General features: G+C 39.5%; 2 protein-coding genes across 9 annotated transcripts in view; one reads left to right on the forward strand and one right to left on the reverse strand.

Annotated features, from left to right (window-relative positions):
• Window positions 1-1,133: 1,133 nt before the first annotated feature.
• On the forward strand, window positions 1,134-11,243 carry LOC307139294 (uncharacterized protein). Of its 2 annotated transcripts, none has more exons than XR_013818106.1 (7): window positions 1,134-1,195; window positions 4,797-5,102; window positions 5,202-5,516; window positions 5,725-5,769; window positions 5,941-6,021; window positions 6,182-6,292; window positions 11,073-11,243. XR_013818106.1 is itself a non-coding variant. In XM_079838191.1 (7 exons), the coding sequence occupies exons 1-7, from the start codon at window positions 1,135-1,137 to the stop codon at window positions 11,089-11,091; spliced, it is 867 nt and encodes a 288-aa protein (XP_079694317.1). In that variant the 5' UTR covers window position 1,134; the 3' UTR covers window positions 11,092-11,243. The 2 variants fall into 2 exon arrangements, 1 of the variants encoding a protein (XP_079694317.1); XM_079838191.1 differs by having other exon boundaries at window positions 6,182-6,221.
• A 1,120-nt stretch (window positions 11,244-12,363) lies between these two features.
• The window catches only part of limch1b (LIM and calponin homology domains 1b), a 141,782-nt gene continuing 133,471 nt past the window's right edge, over window positions 12,364-20,674 (reverse strand). For 4 of the 7 annotated variants that reach the window (XM_079838755.1, XM_079838759.1, XM_079838760.1 and 1 more), the window contains 2 exons: window positions 13,864-13,966; window positions 12,364-13,756 (listed from right to left, as the gene is read on the reverse strand). In XM_079838755.1, the coding sequence (XP_079694881.1) occupies window positions 13,731-13,756; window positions 13,864-13,966 (129 nt within the window). In that variant the 3' untranslated portion in view covers window positions 12,364-13,730. The remainder of the gene's footprint in view (window positions 13,757-13,863; window positions 13,967-20,674) is intronic. The other 3 variants (XM_079838754.1, XM_079838756.1, XM_079838757.1) reach the window with 1 other exon arrangement.

A 20,674-nucleotide genomic window follows, 5' to 3' on the forward strand; every position in this document is an offset into this window, starting at 1 on the left:
AAATGACTCTTGTTCAATCTTTCTTATGGAACATTTAAGATACTGTGTTTAGAAGTATTATTATGTTGGCTTGACAAAGCAGGATTGATGCCAGAAATATTTTTTTTTCCACAGGGATTTAAAAAAAAAGTCTTTGTTAAGCATTTTTAGCCTTAAACCAAACCAACTAGCTAGGTGAATCACTACATACAAACTGCGATTTAAAAAAAAAATTGAAAATTAGACAAAAAGACAAAGGTACAAGACTGTGAACTTAGCAGCTTTAGTGAGGGAAAGAACTACAGTCTCATGAAGCTTTGTGAATGACAAATTAAACACGGTGGTAAAATATAAACCTATCTATCATCACTAACAGCAACTAAAATAGGACCTGCTATCTGGTAGCATCATGCTAGTGATGTGCTAAAACATGCTAGTAATGTGTTTGATTGAGTAGTTTGATGAGGTCTAATTTGGACAATTTTTTACAGTGAGGAGACGCAGAGCTGGACGGGAACAATGATGACAAGAGACTTTGATGAATAGTCCTTCCAATTCCTCTAATAATTGAATGGGGACTGGGCAGAGCTCACCCTCAGTAGCAGGAGAATGACTGGGCTCCACTCCATGGCCTCGTACTCCACGAGAACGCCCACAGGAACGGACGTGTTTCCAGCTCTTGCCCCTGGTCAGACTTCCTGCTGGGGTCAGGCTCCGGGACGAAGTTGGGCTCAGGTGCTGGCTCTGGGTCCACAGTGTGACCTGAACAGTAAGTTCACCTTTCTTGGGAATGGGAAATCATACTAAGTCTATTATTTATTACCCAGGAACACAAGAGCTCACTAGAGATACAAAACTCAGGAAACACAAGAGAATAAATGAACCACACAGCACATAAAGACGTCTAACAGGAAACTTTATCAACCACTGCACTAACTTTAAACAGCCTGTATGGAGTTTGGTGGCGTTTCACCACATGGTCACACAGTCAGTGGCATTTAACAACCTACAAAAACACAGAGTAGTTGAAGAGTATCTTTATTGCATCACAATGCTTTACTAAAATCTGTCTGTCTGATCACAGGAAGTTCCCAAACAGAGGATGGGCAGGAGAGTCACTATAAATAATGGAAAGAGGAAGAAGAACAGAGACAGATGGAGGACAAGTGTCATATAGACATGCTGGGACTGATGATTCTCTGCTCACTGCTCACGGGTAAGAGAACCTGAACATCTGTTTAAGAGGTTTCTGTGCTTTTGTGAAAATATTGTTTAGTCAGAATCAAATGTAGAACAGAAGTTGAACAAGTTCATTATATTCTTACTGACATTCTATGGAGTGTTTAGTTCATACTGTGCTATTCTTACTGTGTCAATTATAAATGAATGGGCTCTGAGATGTTTAATAACTTTCTACTGGGCGTCAGACCTTGATATAAATAACAGACCCCAAAATAAAGACCCTGGGGGGCCTCATTCCGGGGAAAAGCCCTTAAGGCGAGACACTACAGGTGAATAGGGAATTTTTTTAAATTACAAGATATCACTGTGAAACTTCTCCAGTTTATTACTGGCATAAACATAAGAAAAAAATGTATTACAAGTTGTGTAAATTAATGTTTTAATATGCAAATGAGGCCTTATATACTTAAATATACGCTCATTTGCATATTTTTCCAAAAACAAAATCTGGAAATTGGAAAGGATGTTTAAAATTCTTGTTTCTATTTGTTGACATGTTAGATGAGAGTGCTTTACAGAGGGGATTCTGGATATCTTATTTTGTGCTTTAGTAAATTAGAGAATACTGACAATAGCCTTAAAAAAATCAATTTCCGCCATGTTTTTTGGAGTTAAAGAACCTATAACTCAGGATAGGAATGATATATCAACAAATCCCTCGGGAAAAGCCTTCAGAATATAGTTCAGAATAAGACTGGAAGAGTTGTAGGTGCTACTGAAGTGGATATATCTGGCTCTGAGTGTGAGAAAAAACTCATTTTGAGAAAACGGCCTTTAAAGTTTTATACTGTATAATTGCATACATTTCTATAAAACCCCCAAACTACAAACAAAATATATATATTCAGTTAATTAATATCAGTAGTGTATAATATTTAAATCACGTGGAAATTGATAAATGAATAAATTATTAATAGCAATAGCTATTAGAGAACTACCTTAAGAGAACCACCCTAACAAACAACAGTCACAAAAACTGCAGATGAACTGTCCCTGTTGTATGTCCATCTATAACTATTTGAATCTAATTCTGACGGGGTTTCGTCGTCTAATCTGTTGTTGTTTACTTTCTTTTTACTAGCTCTTGCTACTTGGTCTTTTCTGTGAGCGTTTATGAGCTGATTTCAGCTTGTCTGCACTTTCTCTCAGTGGAGAATATACAAGGAAACGGCAGCGCATAGTGAGAAATTCACGACCAATCAGATGTGGTTTTCGGCTGCAAACTTTTGCGGTTGGTTAGTTCTACAAAGCAAATGTTAGCCAGCGCTTTGTGTGAGACTGAGAGCTTTATAATGATACCAAGCATGACATGTTTCTGTGAATGGAGACGGCACGAGAGATCGCGCTAGAATAACTTTTGATGATTTCGGGTAGAAATCTAAAGGCGCACGATGACAAAATATAATTAAATAACCACCTTAATGTGTAATGTTGACATTTTTTTTATTTTGACATGAAAGCTTACATGTTAAGGGAGCAAACTGGCCCAAAATCTCAAAATTGACCACTGCATGAAAAAACGATGTTTTCACCTGCCGTGTCTCGCCTTAATAATTGAGCAAAGCTCACAGGTTCGTTACGGCTGAGTCAGGTATCAGACATGGGTTGAGTACAAAAAGATGACTTTATTTAAAATCAATTCAACTTTAACACATAAACACTAATCAAAAGGAACAAACCACCACAACACAGGGAGACGCTGATGCTCTGCAGCTAGCTGCCCCAATTCTGAAGGAAACACTGGACAATTTGAAAAAAAAAAAGAAAGAACAGTCATAAAAAATAAAATACACAATTTATGAAAAACTTAATTCACAAAAGAACTAAAATTCACAAAACCAGCCCAGCCCGTCTGAGGTGCCGCGTCCGACAACCACACTTCTTGATGGACTGGAAACAAAAACCACAAATTACAGAAAAGATAATAAAAAAAAAAACCAAATAACCACAAACAAAATAAACAAAGAAACAACCACTTGAAGATCAGAATACTAAACAGATACGCATATGAACTTACATCAACCAAAATAAACAAAAAGACAACAACAAAACCTTACAAAAACGACTGATGACAAGTGGCTGTTTATTGCAAGCCATTCATGGCTTTGAGTCACTTTTGTTACTCACGCGTGTTGCGTTACATTAAAAGTCGAAAGCACCACGTCACAGGCCCAAACCAGCGCTCCAGCTGATCCTGTACCACCGAAAATGCTGCAGATATGCACAGTTGAGAAGAAGAATGAACCACTATGGTGCAGCAAACTCCTCAAGCTGCAACAGACGAGCGGATCCGCCAATCTAATCCAGCAGTGGATCTCTCGCACCTCATCTCCCAAGAGCAAGAGAAAAGTTCAGATGATGTAAACAGAGCAGACACGCAAAGTTCAAACGACCCAAAGCCCACTGCAACGTCCTTTGCACGTTGACCCAAACCTAAAATGTAATACAGCATAAGACAGGTTTAACTAGCAAGGCCACTAGCATTGGTACAGTTAGCCCAAAACCAAAGCATACCTGTTGTTTGGCGACTCATACCTATAGCGCAGAAAATGATGCGTTACACAGATTTCCAGAGAAACGGCTGTTGCTGAAGGCATCCCGCAAAGCTCCTCAGTCCACCCTTTAACAAAATAAAACCCTGAAACCCTGATGCAGAACAAACAAAACAGACCACAATGACAGCAGTTCCTACCTCGCAGACATTCTCTCTCTCACACACACACACACACACACACACACACACACACACACACACACACACACACACACACACACACACACACACACACACACACACACACACACACACACACACACACACACACACACACACACACACACACACACACACACACACACACACACGTTTGTTTTTGTGAAATGTGAGGACATTCCATAGGCGTAATGGTTTTTATTCCGTACAAACCGTATTTTCTATCCCCTTACACTGACCCTGCCCCTAAACCTACCCATCACACACACACACACACACACACACACACACACACACACACACACACACACACACACACACACACACACACACACACACACACACACACACACACACACACACACACACACACACACACACACACACACACACACACACACACACACACACACACCGCCGGAAGTACGGTGGCTCGCTCACAAGCGTGAGGGAGGACGCACACACATAGCATCATTACGGCCAAGAATAATTGAACCACTCCTCTTACTAATAATTGCATACTGCTACATTACAAAAGCCTTGTGTTTGCCTCAGCTTTACACTGATAATGAAATAATTCAATTTATATAAAGTTTAGCTAAGAATTTAAAACTGAAGAAAATATCACAGGTGTAAACTATCCTCTTCAGAAACAAACAGGATGTGTAGATATTATACATTTAAATTGAAATCAGAATAAAGAATTAATGGAAACACTTTACAATGTCATTGTTACACGTTACATGCAGCTACTGTAGTAATAACTATAAAATACGCATTATTACACGCAACTAACATGTAGTTAGTTAATATGCAGATTTAATATAAAGTACTATATAAACACACACTTACTCTGTCTCAGGTACCAGTGGAGGGACAGACATGTTCATCAGTGATGGTGGGAACATCAGACTGCTCTGTGGAAGAGCTCCTGCTGGCTGCAAATCAACTACATGGCAATATAGTAGAGGAATAAGTTCAGGGACAGTTGTATTATTTGAAAATGGGATGAAGGAGAATGGCATAGAGAGAGGTGAGAGACTGAGTCTGGGGTCCGACTGCTCTCTGTACATCTATAAAGCCACAACTGAAGATCGTGGACATTACACCTGCTGGCAAGATGAGGATAAACGGTTTAATGCATCTGTTCATCTGCATGTTCTTCATGGTCAGTGTTTCTGTTCATTATATGATAAAAGAACATCACTCTCTCTATAAACTCTCATGTTTAGTGAAATAAATCTCTGTTGTGTAATTTCTGTTTCAGTCTCTCCATCATCCACACAGACTGAGATCAGACCTGGCAGCTCTTTCACTCTCTCCTGTCAGTTGTATGTATATAATGGATGGTCTTGTTATAATTTCTTCAATGTTGAGGGAGTTCAGCTGGTCTGGGTGAATAAGGCTGGTGTGAATCTGAAACCAGACCCCAGATTTCAGATCTCATCCTCTCCTCAACACTGTATCATCACTCTGACCACAACACTCCTCAATGAAGACAACAACACAGAGTGGAGATGCCAGATTACTGACACAACTGATAAAGTCAAGACCTCAGTCAGCTATACTGTCACATACTTGGGTAAGAACACTAAATGTATGCAGATGTCAATATTCAGCTCAATGCTGGACATGCTGTATGAATATTCCTCTAGAAATAAGACTTGAAATTTAACTAATGCTGCTCTGGAGTGTTCTGGAGAGATCGGTTCATTTGACTAAAATCATATTGATCTTGTGATATATATTATTACATCTCTGTGTCTGATGCAACTCTTCTTTCCTCTTAGTCAATTCATCAGACAACAAGACTTCTGTCAGATTGTTACTCAGAGGTATGAATGTCTTTAGCACATTACAGTACATTATACTGAGAACGGCAGCATGTGTCTGTCAGTGTTGGGTCATTCATCATCAGGAAAGGTCATTTACAGATTCATGGATTGAGTTTGTATGTTGTCTTGTGCTGAAACCTCTTTCTGAACGTATGTCTCTCTTTGCTGTAGTGATTATATTTATCATTGAGATTGCAGTGCTAACTACTCCTACCGTTATTCTTCTATTGATCATCTGTGAACGGAGAGCTGGTGAGATTTGAGACTCTTTTTATCATCTGGTGATTCACAACAATCTATAACTGTGATCAGAACGGCACATATACACCTTCTGAAATATTAAAGAGTTAATCGGTATCCTTATTATGATACTATATGAGAGGTTTGATATAATGGTGTGTTTTATTCACAGATAACAGAAGAAGAGGTCAGGACACCCAGGAGACAGTGATGTGAATAATACACAATGAACCACACACTCACATTTTTATTGATAGACTGCTTTGAACTGAATTAATTAAAAGTTAGGTAAAATTATATATGTATTAGAATTATCTGTTGGATATTAAAGGTTTTTTATGCATATTTGTTGTGCAGATTTTTTTAAGGGTTTAAGAAAAGTTTAGGGGTAAAGTTAGGGACAGGTGTGGTGGTGTGGGTTAGTTGAGGGTAAAGTTAGGGACAGATGCGGAGGTGTGGGTAAGTTTAAGGGTAAAGTTAGGGACAGGAGTGGTGGTGTGGGTTAGTTTAAGGGTAAAGTTAGGGACAGGAGTGGTGGTGTGGGTTAGTTAAGGGTAGAGTTAGGGACAGGTGTGGAGGTGTGGGTAAGTTTAAGGGTAAAGTTAGGGACAGGTGTGGTGGTGTGGGTAAGTTTAAGGGTAGAGTTAGGGACAGGTGTGGTGGTGTGGGTTAGTTAAGGGTAGAGTTAGGGACAGGTGTGGTGGTGTGGGTTAGCTAAGGGTAGAGTTAGGGACAGGTGTGGTGGTGTGGGTTAGTTAAGGGTAGAGTTAGGGACAGGTGTGGTGGTGTGGGTTAGCTAAGGGTAGAGTTAGGGAAAGGTGTGGTGGTGTGGGTAAGTTTAAGGGTAGAGTTAGGGACAGGTGTGGTGGTGTGGGTTAGTTAAGGGTAGAGTTAGGGACAGGTGTGGAGGTGTGGGTAAGTTTAAGGGTAAAGTTAGGGACAGGTGTGGTGGTGTGGGTAAGTTTAAGGGTAGAGTTAGGGACAGGTGTGGTGGTGTAGGTTAGTTAAGGGTAGAGTTAGGGACAGGTGTGGTGGTGTGGGTTAGCTAAGGGTAGAGTTAGGGAAAGGTGTGGAGGTGTGGGTAAGTTTAAGGGTAAAGTTAGGGACAGGAGTGGTGGTGTGGGTTAGTTTAAGGGTAAAGTTAGGGACAGGTGTGGTGGTGTGGGTAAGTTTAAGGGTAAAGTTAGGGACAGGTGTGGTGGTGTGGGTAAGTTTAAGGGTAAAGTTAGGGACAGGTGTGGTGGTGTGGGTAAGTTTAAGGGTAAAGTTAGGGAAAGGTGTGGTGGTGTGGGTTAGTTTAAGTGTAAAGTTAGGGACAGGTGTGGTGGTGTGGGTTAGTTTAAGTGTAAAGTTAGGGACAGGTGTGGTGGTGTGGGTAAGTTTAAGGGTAAAGTTAGGGACAGGTGTGGTGGTGTGGGTAAGTTTAAGGGTAAAGTTAGGGACAGGTGTGGTGGTGTGAGTAAGTTTAAGGGTAAAGTTAGGGACAGGTGTGGTGGTGTGGGTAAGTTTAAGGGTAAAGCTAGGGACAGGTGTGGTGGTGTGGGTAAGTTTAAGGGTAAAGTTAGGGACAGGTGTGGTGGTGTGGGTAAGTTTAAGGGTAAAGTTAGGGACAGGTGTGGTGGTGTGGGTAAGTTTAAGGGTAAAGTTAGGGACAGGTGTGGTGGTGTGGGTAAGTTTAAGGGTAAAGTTAGGGAAAGGTGTGGTGGTGTGGGTTAGTTTAAGTGTAAAGTTAGGGACAGGTGTGGTGGTGTGGGTTAGTTTAAGTGTAAAGTTAGGGACAGGTGTGGTGGTGTGGGTAAGTTTAAGGGTAAAGTTAGGGACAGGTGTGGTGGTGTGGGTAAGTTTAAGGGTAAAGTTAGGGACAGGTGTGGTGGTGTGGGTAAGTTTAAGGGTAAAGTTAGGGACAGGTGTGGTGGTATGGGTAAGTTTAAGGGTAAAGTTAGGGACAGGTGTGGTGGTGTGGGTAAGATTAAGGGTAAAGTTAGGGACAGGTGTGGTGGTAGGGTAAGTTTAGGGGTAAAGTTAGGGACAGGTGTGGTGGTATGGGTTAGTTTAAGGGTAAAGTTAGGGACAGGTGTGGTGGTGTGGGTAAGTTTAAGGGTAAAGTTAGGGACAGGTGTTGTGGTATGGGTTAGTTTAAGGGTAAAGTTAGGGACAGGTGTGGTGGTGTGGGTAAGTTTAAGGGTAAAGTTAGGGACAGGTGTGGTGGTGTGGGTAAGTTTAAGGGTAAAGTTAGGGACATGTGTGGTGGTAGGGGTAAGTTAAAGGGTAAAGTTAGGGACAGGTGTGGTGGTATGGGTAAGTTTAAGGGTAGAGTTAGGGACAGGTGTGGTGGTGTGGGTAAGTTTAAGGGTAGAGTTAGGGACAGGTGTGGTGGTATGGGTAAGTTTAAGGGTAAAGTTAGGGACAGGTGTGGTGGTGCGGGTAAGTTTAAGGGTATAATTAGAGACAGGTGTGGTGGTGTGGGTAAGTTTAAGGGTAGAGTTAGGGACAGGTGTGGTGGTATGGGTAAGTTTAAGGGTAAGTTTAAGGGTAGAGTTAGAGACAGGTGTGGTGGTGTGGGTAAGTTTAAGGGTAGAGTTAGGGACAGGTGTGGTGGTGTGGGTAAGTTTAAGGGTAAAGTTAGGGACAGGTGTGGTGGTATGGGTTAGTTTAAGTGTAAAGTTAGGGACAGGTGTGGTGGTGTGGGTAAGTTTAAGGGTAAAGTTAGGGACAGGTGTGGTGGTATGGGTAAGTTTAAGGGTAGAGTTAGGGACAGGTGTGGTGGTGTGGGTAAGTTTAAGGGTAGAGTTAGGGACAGGTGTGGGGGTATGGGTAAGTTTAAGGGTAGAGTTAGGGACAGGTGTGGTGGTGTGGGTAAGCTTAAGGGTAGAGTTAGGGACAGGTGTGGTGGTGTGGGTAAGTTTAAGGGTAGAGTTAGGGACAGGTGTGGTGGTGTGGGTAAGTTTAAGGGTAGAGTTAGGGACAGGTGTGGTGGTATGGGTAAGTTTAAGGGTAAAGTTAGGGACAGGTGTGGTTGTGCAGGTAAGTTTAAGGGTATAATTAGAGACAGGTGTGGTGGTGTGGGTAAGTTTAAGGGTAGAGTTAGGGACAGGTGTGGTGATGTGGGTAAGTTTAAGGGTAGAGTTAGGGACAGGTGTGGTGGTATGGGTAAGTTTAAGGGTAAAGTTAGGGACAGGTGTGGTGGTGCGGGTAAGTTTAAGGGTATAATTAGAGACAGGTGTGGTGGTGTGGGTAAGTTTAAGGGTAGAGTTAGGGACAGGTGTGGTGGTGTGGGTAAGTTTAAGGGTAGAGTTAGGGACAGGTGTGGTGGTATGGGTAAGTTTAAGGGTAGAGTTAGAGACAGTTGTGGCTGTGTGGGTTAGTTTAAGGGTAGAGTTAGGGACAGGTGTGGTGGTGTGGGTAAGTTTAAGGGTAGAGTTAGAGACAGGTGTGGTGGTGTGGGTAAGTTTAAGGGTAGAGTTAGGGACAGGTGTGGTGGTATGGGTAAGTTTAAGGGTAGAGTTAGAGACAGGTGTGGTGGTGTGGGTCAGTTTAAGGGTAGAGTTAGGGACAGGTGTGGTGGTGTGGGTAAGTTTAAGGGTAGAGTTAGAGACAGGTGTGGTGGTGTGGGTCAGTTTAAGGGTAGAGTTAGGGACAGGTGTGGTGGTATGGGTAAGTTTAAGGGTAGAGTTAGAGACAGGTGTGGTGGTGTGGGTAAGTTTAAGGGTAAAGTTAGGGACAGGTGTGGTGGTGTGGGTAAGTTTAAGGGTAGAGTTAGGGACAGGTGTGGTGGTATGGGTAAGTTTAAGGGTACAGTTAGGGACAGGTGTGGTGGTATGGGTAAGTTTAAGGGTAAAGTTAGGGACAGGTGTGGTGGTGTGGGTAAGTTTAAGGGTAAAGTTAGGGACAGGTGTGGTGTGGGTAAGTTTAAGGGTAAAGTTAGGGACAGGTGTGGTGGTGTGGGTAGGTTTAAGGGTAAAGTTAGGGACAGGTGTTGTGGTATGGGTTAGTTTAAGGGTAAAGTTAGGGACAGGTGTGGTATGGGTAAGTTTAAGGGTAAAGTTAGGGACAGGTGTGGTGGTGTGGGTAAGTTTAAGGGTAAAGTTAGGGACAGGTGTGGTGGTATGGGTAAGTTTAACGGTAAAGTTAGGGACAGGTGTGGTGGTGTGGGTAAGTTTAAGGGTAAAGTTAGGGACAGGTGTTGTGGTGTGGGTAAGTTTAAGGGTAGAGTTAGGGACAGGTGTGGTGGTGTGGGTAAGTTTAAGGGTAGAGTTAGGGACAGGTGTGGTGGTGTGGGTTAGTTTAAGGGTAAAGTTAGGGACAGGTGTGGTGGTGTGGGTAAGTTTAAGGGTAAAGTTAGGGACAGGTGTGGTGGTATGGGTAAGTTTAAGGGTAAAGTTAGGGACAGGTGTGGTGGTGTGGGTAAGTTTAAGGGTAAAGTTAGGGACAGGTGTGGTGGTATGGGTAAGTTTAAGGGTAGAGTTAGGGACAGGTGTGGTGGTGTAGGTAAGTTTAAGGGTAAAGTTAGGGACAGGTGTGGTGGTGTGGGTCAGTTTAAGGGTAGAGTTAGGGACAGGTGTGGTGGTGTGGGTAAGTTTAAGGGTAAAGTTAGGGACAGGTGTGGTGGTGTGGGTAAGTTTAAGGGTAAAGTTAGGGACAGGTGTGGTGGTATGGGTAAGTTTAAGGGTAAAGTTAGGGACAGGTGTGGTGGTATGGGTAAGTTTAAGGGTAAAGTTAGGGACAGGTGTGGTGGTATGGGTAAGTTTAAGGGTAAAGTTAGGGACAGGTATGGTGGTGTGGGTAAGTTTAAGGGTATGGTTAGGTGTAAACAGTGTAATTATAACTACAGAAATTAATTTCAGATGTAATCACATGCAGGTATTTTTTAAAAAATGTAAGTACAATGTAAAAACATGTATGTACACAATAAGTACATTGTATCAAATGATTAATTTAAATGTTAGTACAAAGTAGTTAAGGCCACCTAATATAAATTGGGTCCCAACAGTATAATAATAACCATAAAGTCTGGTTTTGTACACCATTTTAACTAATCATATTTATATTATTACCATGTTTAGGGAATTACAGATGATGTGACTTATGCTGAGGTCATCACTTCCAGAAAAGCATTTACTGAGAGACACAGCGCAAGTAAAGATCCCTGGTCCATTTATTCTTCTTTTCTGTTCCATGACCACTGTCTGTTTTAGATTGCAGATTAAAAAATAAAAACATTTCAGTGAAATATCAATCTCTGTATTGTTCATTGACTATATCTGAGCAAATGATTCAGTTTCAGATGAGAGAGGCCATCAAGACTGAAATTTTTTGTCATCCACACTACTTCACCTACTTCACACACATTTACACAAAACAATTCTTACATTTTTCAGTCATTTGCAGCATTTCTTTTTCCAGATAGTTAATTACATCATTTTGAAAATGCATAAAAATATTCTTTAATTTTTTTTTTTTTAATTAGGTGCTTCTATAAAAATGAGAAAGTGAGAAATGAGAAAATGAGGAGCTAAATGGGTTAATTAATTTTCCAGTCTGCTCAAACTTTCAAAATTCAAAAGCTCTCCGTTGTTAAATTTTTGACACGATAATAACTTGCAGTGTTGGACATGACTTCACCATACAGATATAATTTAAGATAACAGAACTATGAGAACCAACAGCCCTCTTTAACCAATAATGGCGTGCAGAAAAGACAGAACTACGGTCGAGTGGTGAAGCGTTGGCCAACTCTCAGTCAGAGATGACCACGGTTTGAGAGAGTGTGGTCAAAAGAAGGAAGTGTTGAGCACAACAGATTTCTCAACAGTAAAAAACAGAACTGCTACCGCTGAGAACTATTATCATTTACAGATGTACAGTAGATATGAATTAAACAATAGTTACATGAAACTCTTTTTAAGAAAAAAATGAAATTTCATTTTTTAATGTGCTAAATGTTTTGGGAGCTTGTGAATCAGAGAATCAGTGAATATTTCTCAATCTTTCAAAGAAAATGATGGTTACATTTGGGAACTTTAAAACGTATTGTTATTTAATACATTTTTACAAGCTATGGCAATTTGCCGCCGACTATATGTAGATGTGTGTGAGTAGGTGGTAAACTGAGAACATATACTGCGATCTTCACTTGATTGGCTCTGATGGTAGCAAAAGCCTTCATCACAGATTATATACTGCATTATTACATTATTATATTGTGTTTATGCATCTAAACACATTACATTAACAACGGATTCTCTACTCTTCAAATCAAGCACTTCAACCAGTTTGATCCGGTTCTCTTTTGCAGACACATTATGACATTTAAATTATTATATTTCATGTCTTAGAAAGAAAGAGATATAGGCTAGATTACATTTTTCAACATTTTATTTATAAACATACAGTATACTGTAAAGCCGTTGCATTTGAACATCAAATTCATCTATTTTTTAGATAGTATAGATTTGGGATTTGAATAACACAATAAATACACCTTAGATGTAATATATATATATTTCCAAGGTAACTATTTCCCTCCTAAACAACGTATAACTTGCCTTGTGTCAACCTAAAGTTATGATGAATTAAACATAAAGTACAGAAGCACAGAAACGCTGCTGAATAAATCATGACATGTTTCTTGTTGCCAACATTGGTAGGCGTGAAACTACGGAGCCCCTAAAGGGACATGGGATGGGAGGAAAAAGACGTTTCTCAGGGGAACACAAACATTTGTGAGAGAACACAAAAGCATTCAAATATATTTTTCCATCACTGTGTCCCTTCAGCGGCTCCGTATAAAACACGTTACATTACGCCAGTGAGTGTGTTATGATGGGCTGCTCATGAACATTTACATGTGTATTGCTTCGCCATGTGTGTGAAACTAAATATCATCATATATACATATTTATGTGTGTGTAGATCTCTATAGCCAAACCAAATTTTGGATTTAAGGAAAAACATGTTCAGGAAATGATTATAGTTTTGGCCATACATTTCAATTTTGCATAATACTATTGCTAGGGTGTAAATGTGCTGTGAAAAGGGCAAAACTGAGATACTTAGAGGCAAACACTCCATTATTTCAAAGAGCAAGGTGCAACTCGATCAGAAACGACCAAAACGTCTTCATGAGCGTAGAAACAGTCTTTGGATCCGAACCTCTCGCAGACGCCGCATCTCTCCTAAGGCACAGCTTCCCGAAGCAGCGATGTATGAATATGTCTGATGTTTACATGCATTTATCAGCTCAAGTGTAGTTTTTTATGTATAAAAATACATCCTTCAGTTAATAGAATGATTACAGTGACTGAGATTATCACCAGGCACTATGAATGCTAACATGTTATGCTTTGAAAATATAGACGATAAAACTTGCGGACAGGAATTCTGAGGATAGTTTGGGCAGATTTTGGTGTTTGAATGCACTCAGAGAACACAGAACTACTGAAAGGTTCAGCTCGCCCTGAACGCTGTACTTCAGATCCAATACAATACTCTGATGTAAGAAACAAGACGCGTTTGCAGACGAATTTAAAGTGAAGTGTAATTCCAGGAATCTCAAACCGTCCATTTGGTGTCAGAGTACACACACACTGTCAGTTTGGCCGGAGACATGGTTTTGTAAAGAAACCCGACCTGAAGACGTTGCAGTGGTTTGGGTTTAAATGTGCTCGCGTTCACATACGTGATGATTGTGAGGACCGGGGTGAGAGAATTATGGGTCGGGTTCACAGGGTGGTGGGCTGACCCGCAGCTAAAACACAAGACAAAAAGAGCAACGAATTCAATACATCGGACATTCATGATCATGTGTTTGTAATATATTGGAGAATACGCCGTGGCTTTGAGTGTGTTACTCACAGCGGGAGCGGATATAGCACTGATGGCAGTTTAGCAGACCGTTCCTGATCCGCACATCCGTTCCTGTGCTGGTGTCGCCCAGCTGACCCTTACAGATCCCACACTGAGAGAGAGAGAGAGAGAGAGAGAGAGAGAGAGGAGAGAGGAGAGAGAGAGAGAGAGAGAGAGAGAGAGAGAGAGGAGAGAGAGAGGAGAGAGAGGAGAATTTGAAAACACCTTTATTACAATTTATAAAGGTTCCACACAAGTTCCACACAAAAATATTAAAAACATCTATTTAAAAAAGAGAAAAAAGAATATTACATAAATTGAGTAAAATAAAGGTTGTCATCTACAACAAAGCATAACGCTCCTCCATAACACCAAACATCCTCAAACATTGCAACACATGAAGTAGCTTTATAAAAACTAAAATCAATCAGCAGTCTTGATTTGACCATGGCACAGAAAATGGACACAAGATTAAATTCCTGATTTTTTTCAATTTTATCTTTCCTACTCATGTAGATTGCCATTTTACTTTTTCCCAAGACAAAATTTAACATCTTACACTCTCTCTCTCTTGTCCTTGTATACTTAACACCACAAATAAAAATTTGCATTGAAAATTCTTCATTAAAAGACTTAAAAAATGTTTGTAAAACCTCAAATAAAGGTTTAAGTCTATTACAATGCATAAAAACATGAAAAACAGTTTCCCTTTGTGAGCAAAAAGGGCATTCTTGACTTACATTAGGATCCAACACAGATATGAAGGCATTTACAGCAACAATACAATGTAAAATCCTCCACTGCAAATCTCCAATTTTTTTAACTAATGGTGGCTTGTAAAATGTTCTCCAATTTGGCTTAAAAATTTCATTCAAACCTAAAACATTTCGCCAAGGTGTATCAGTTTTCCCATTTAGTGCCATTTTATTAAAACATTTCACACATGACTTGTACAATTTCTTGCCATTAACTTCTTTAAAGTCCATGTCCATTAATTTTTCTGATTCCAGAAAAATTCCACCAACCTCCTCTAAATTAGGTGAAACCATCAACTTTGGAAAAGGATCTTTAACATTGGGAATAATTTCTCCTTCACAATATTTTCTGAGTAGATCGATCTCGTCGACTGTAAGAAGAGTGTGTAACTTTTGTAATAATTTTTCAACCGTACGAGTGGATCTAAACCCCAATTGTGTTGACACCGCATCCCCCTCAATAAAATCTGGTCCTGCCAGACTTATTAGTTCATGAAGAGTCACCACTTTAGCCTTTATAAAGGCTTCAGTCAATGAAAGTGATGCATTAGTTATGTCCAGTCTTGCACCATAAATTAATGGCTCTTCCAGAAGCCAATACAAGGATGTGGAATTAATTGTCCTTTGGAGTTTAAAAAGACTCCAAACTTTAAAAAGATTCCGATAAAAAGGTGGAAGTTTCACCACATTTAAAAACTTTGGATCCACTAAAAATAAGGATTTGTCCAGACTTAGATCTGCAGCAGTTTTTAAGATAGCACTTGCCACTGGCCTCCAACTTACAGACTCTGGGCCTGTCAAGAACCGTTGTATAAACTGTCCTCGAAAAGTTGCTGTCCTGCTTTGTAAATGCACAAGTCCTTGTCCACCTTCTTCCTTTGGTAAATACAAGATGTTATGGACCACCCAGTGCATTTTATCCCAGAAGAAGTCTATCAACATCGATTGGATCTTAGCAAGAAAGAGTAGTGGCGGGTCAACACAAGTCAGCCAATGCTAAAGAGATGAAGCAACAAGGTTATTGACAATAAGGGCTCGACCCCTATAGGACAATATTTTCTTTATCCACTTCCATTTATCCAAGCGGCCCTTTATTTTCTCAATCATCCCTTCCCAATTTTTAAATTGAAATGTCTCATCTCCCAAATAAACTCCCAAATACTTTAAACCATCTTTTTTCCATAACAGACCATCAGGGAGTTTGGGAGTCACTGTTGTCCAGTCTCCCATCCAAACAGCTTCACTTTTTAACCAATTCACTTTTGCAGCTGATATCATTTCAAAATCTTCCAAAGTTTCCATTAAAATATTCACATCATTTTCCTCTTTTACAATTACAATAACATCATCAGCATAAGCTGATAAAACAAAAGTACTTTCACAGTTCATCAATGTGAGTCCTTTTAAGACCCTTCTTAATCTGTGCAATAGTGGTTCTATTGCCAATGTGTAGAGGATACCTGATAAAGAACAACCTTGCCTTACTCCACGCTGAACTTTAAAAGGAACACACAAACCACCATTAATTTTCAACATACTCTCAATGTCATTATATAATAATTTAATATAGCCTTTAAAAAACGAATTAAAACCAAAGGCATCTAGAGTCTTCCATAAATAATCATGCTCTACGCGGTCAAAAGCCTTTTCTTGATCAATGGAAATCAAGCCAAAATTTACACCGCAGATCTTTGAAAAATCCATCAAATCTCTAATTAAAAAAATATTATCAAATATAGATCTTCCAGGCACACAGTAGGATTGGTCAGGACTAATTATGTCATCTAAAACTTTCCCTAGCCTAATCGCCAATACCTTGGACAGAATTTTATAATCGGAGCACAATAATGACACTGGTCTCCAGTTTTTAATATCACTCAAATCTCCTTTCTTTGGGATGAGAGTAAGAACTGCTCTCCGACTACTCAGTGGTAAAAAACCACAAACTAAACTATCACTAAGAACTGCAAGCAAGTCTTCACCTATAATACCCCAGTATGCTTTATAGAATTCAAAAGGGATCCCATCTATACCTGGAACTTTCCCATTTTGCATACTCTGGAGAGCTTCATACAGTTCTATCAAAGTAATAGCTTTACTGAGTTTTTCATTGGCACTTTCAGAGATTTTTGGCAGATCTTCAAAGAAGAAACTATCGACATCTTGATCTGTCCTATGATCAGAGCTATAAAGATTTTTATAGAATGTTACTGCTCTTTTTCTCATTTCAACTGGGTCTGATAACAGAACCCCAGCTTCAGAGCGTAAATTCTGTATATACCGTCTTTGTCCATTCTTTTTTTCTAATCCAAAAAAAAACTTTGATGGAACATCCATCTGCTCCACATTCTGGAAACGTGATCTGACCAATGCCCCTTGTGCCTTTCTTTTATAAAAATCAGACAAAGCTGATTTTTTCATAAAAAGAGATTCTAAATGGTCTTGATTTCCTGTTTCTTGAATTAAAACTTGGATTCCTAAAATTTCAACTTCTAATTTCTTAATAGACTGAGTTAAAATTCTTGTGACATTTAGAGTATATTGTTGACATAATTGCCTAATATTTACTTTCCCAATGTCCCACCATTCTTGTAAAGAAGAAAATTGGTCTTTTTGTTCTCTAAAAGACTCCCAATAAAACTTAAAAACATCTTTAAAATGTAAATCTGACAACAATGTCACATTAAAATGCCAATAAGAACTATTTAACTTAACAGAACTGATAATCATTCGACACAAAACCAAACTATGGTCAGAGAAACCTACTGGAAGAATTGAGCCATTTATAAAGGAACTAAGATGATGCTTGAAGACATAAAATCTATCTAAACGTGCCATTGACAGCAAATTGTCACGAACATGTGTCCATGTATATTGTTTAACATCATGATTAAAATTTCTCCATACATCACAAAGCTCATTCATTTCTATCATTTGTATCAATTTTCGACGTGAAGCCATATGTGGCTCTACATGATTCCTATCTATGTTTCTTTCAACACAATTAAAATCCCCTCCCAGAACCAAAAACTCATCATCACACTTTTCTATTACTGTATTCAGTTTATCTAAAAACAACATTCTTTCTATCTGTGAGGTTGGTGCATACACACAAATAAAAGCAAAAACATGATCTTCAAATGTAGCTTTGATCTTCATACATCTACCTTTTACAATCTCCTCAACTGAAAAAGATGAGGGAGCAAAATTTTTGTTAAACAAAACTGCAACCCCTCCACTGAGTGAAGTATTATGGCTCAGAAAAAGAAGACCTCCCCATTCCTTAGCCCATTCAATAGCATTTTTTCCATCACTATGTGTCTCCTGTAAAAACAACAATTTTATTCTGACTTATTACTTCATAAATCTGTGCTCTCTTTCTGCAGTCTCTAGCCCCATTCACATTTAGAGATCCAATGCGAATGTCACTCATCATTAAAAATGAAAAAGAAACTACACTACAGAGAGCAATACATGCAATAAGGGCATAAAAACTAAACCATTTCATCATCATTACTCAATTGGAGTTGAATTTTTGTGACAATTTTCTTTAAACGATATACTTCTTTATCTGTAAATCTTCCTTCACTCATTGAACACTTAATATTTTCCAGAAGTCTTCTGAGATCTGGAAAATATTCATCAGTCTGCACTCCTCTCATATTTTTGGTCACTTTCAAAAACTTTTTAATCTCATCCACTCCATATTCAAGACATGACCAACTGGACTGTGAGCAACCCGAGACATTTGAATCAGAGAACTCACTCTCACTGCTTTCATTATCCACCTTATTCTCTAATTGATTCTTCCTGGCCTGTTTCAAAACCACGCTCTTGTCATTTTTTTTCCTCTTCAGAGGTGTTTTAAACACAACCTGATCCATGTCCATTAACATATTATCATTTTGAATTAGACTCTCCACTTGTGATTCTGTATCAGAAAACTGACTCAAACCCGTTTGCGTTTTTCCCAGAGCCTCTCCACAATCATTGTTAATGCAATCAACACTCTCACAGGTTACAATTTCGGATTTTTTGGCGTTTCTTTCATCAATTTCAACACTTTGTCTCGTCATATCAGCTTCAACATTTTCGTCGGCTGAAACAGCTATTTTTGGATCATTAGAATTCGGCGCATTAGAAGTACTGGCGACTTCTCCGTCTTCGTTTTGCGCAGTGTTATTTACACCTTCATTCTGCTCACTTTGATGAGCGATGTTTTCCGGGCACCCACGAATCAAATGTCCCGACTTTCCACAACCAAAACACCTCATCGTGTTTCTAGTAACAAAAACTGTGTAATCAAAGTCCTCCACCTTAAATTTAAAATTCAAGTCAAGATCAGTTCTATTTCCGTTCAGTATCATGTACGTAAATCGCCTGAACGACACTACATGTTTCACCAACCCCAATTTACTCCCTATAGCGATCTTTTTTTTATGGGAGCAATCAGTTTGCCAAAGCGTGACAATTCCTTAGTCAGCATCTCATCCTTAATAAAAGGGGGTACATTAGAAATGGTGACTTTTTTAGCGGGGGTAGAAAGAGGTAGTACTTGGGTAAATAAACCACGCATGTTTATTCCCTTTCCAACTACTTCATTCGCTTTCTCTACTGTACTTAAAAACAGCACAATCGAGTTATTCATTTTAGACGCTGCTAACACACAGTCATGACCCACTACATCACCAACCGCCACACTACACTCCTCCACACTCCCCGCAGCCACCACCTTTACTCCGTGGCGGCGCGTGAGTGAATCTAGAACATTAGCTCCCTGAGTCGCCATGCCTCCCAGTACAAAGACTGGTTTAGGCGCTCAGTTAATAATTCAGTTTCTCTATTAAATTCACAAAGAAAAACTTTAACCAAACAACAAAACAAAAAAAAAACAAAAAAAAAGGGGGGAAAAGAGATAATCTTTCAAAGCCACAGCGGGCACAAAAGACCACGCACTCACCACTCACTCGACTCAACAAACGCCCGCACATGCGCACAGAGAGAGAGAGAGAGAGAGAGAGAGAGAGAGAGAGAGCGAGAGAGAGAGAGAGAGAGAGAGAGAGAGAGCGAGAGAGAGAGAGAGGAGAGAGAGAGAGAGAGGAGAGAGAGAGAGAGAGAGAGAGAGAGAGAGAGAGAGCGAGAGAGAGAGAGAGGAGAGAGAGAGGGAGAGAGAGAGGAGAGAGAGGATGGATCGACGGATCTTTACTGGTCATTATGCACTACCATTCAAAGGCTGAATTTTATTTTATCAAAGGAATTCATACTTTTATTCAGCGAGGACGCATTAAATTGATCAAAAGTGACAGTAAAGACATTTATAATGTTAGACAAGATTCTGTTTCAAATAAATGCTGTTCTTTTGAGCTCTCCGTTCATCAAAGAATCCTGAAAAATCAGTTTCCATAGAAATATGAACTGATAATGATCATAAATGTGTGCTGATCATCAGATCCTCATATGAGAATGATTTATGAAGGGTCATGTGACACTGAAGACTGGAGTAATGATGATAAATTCAGGAATAAATCACACTTTACTATCCGTATTTCTGGGTCCAAATACTTGAGAAGGACATCGATGGCCGTTTATGAGCACTATTTATTCATATTAAACATCAAACATTTAAAAAGTTCAACATTTTAAATACTTACAGTCTACACAACAGTCATTTTAACGATTTATAAAAGATGAAACATTGTCTGGCCATCTGGAATTTTAGTATGGAGATAACGGTTATGATTATGTTTTTTTTTGTATTAGTCCACATTGTGTGTGTGTATATTAGCAGTGTTTGTTGTTTATCTTGTGGTATGATAGCGTTTGGACCCGGAAGCTCTGCTGCGTGACATCAGACTTAACAACTGGATATATTCACACAGAGAACAGCTCTTTTTCATAATATAATATGATAATATTTCACTGTTTCAAATAAATGCAGCTTTGATGAGTGTAAGAAACTTTCAAAAACCGTAGGAAATCTTTCCGACCCAAAACTTGAGCTGCAGTGTAAGTTCTACTGATACTAAATAAAGCATCCATCAGAGCGAGCAGCAGTGTATTACACA

This window comes from Gobio gobio (genome assembly GCF_949357685.1).
Source record: "Gobio gobio genome assembly, chromosome: 16".
Taxonomy (NCBI): domain Eukaryota; kingdom Metazoa; phylum Chordata; class Actinopteri; order Cypriniformes; family Gobionidae; genus Gobio; species Gobio gobio.

Excerpts from the sequence above, each read along its gene's own strand:
- LOC307139294 (XM_079838191.1), top strand. The coding sequence starts at position 1,135 with ATGGAGGACAAGTGTCATATAGACATGCTGGGACTGATGATTCTCTGC. Across the intron at positions 5,103-5,201 it reads TCATCTGCATGTTCTTCATG|TCTCTCCATCATCCACACAG; the intron begins GTCAGTGTTTCT and ends TTTCTGTTTCAG. Across the intron at positions 5,517-5,724 it reads CTATACTGTCACATACTTGG|TCAATTCATCAGACAACAAG; the intron begins GTAAGAACACTA and ends CTTTCCTCTTAG.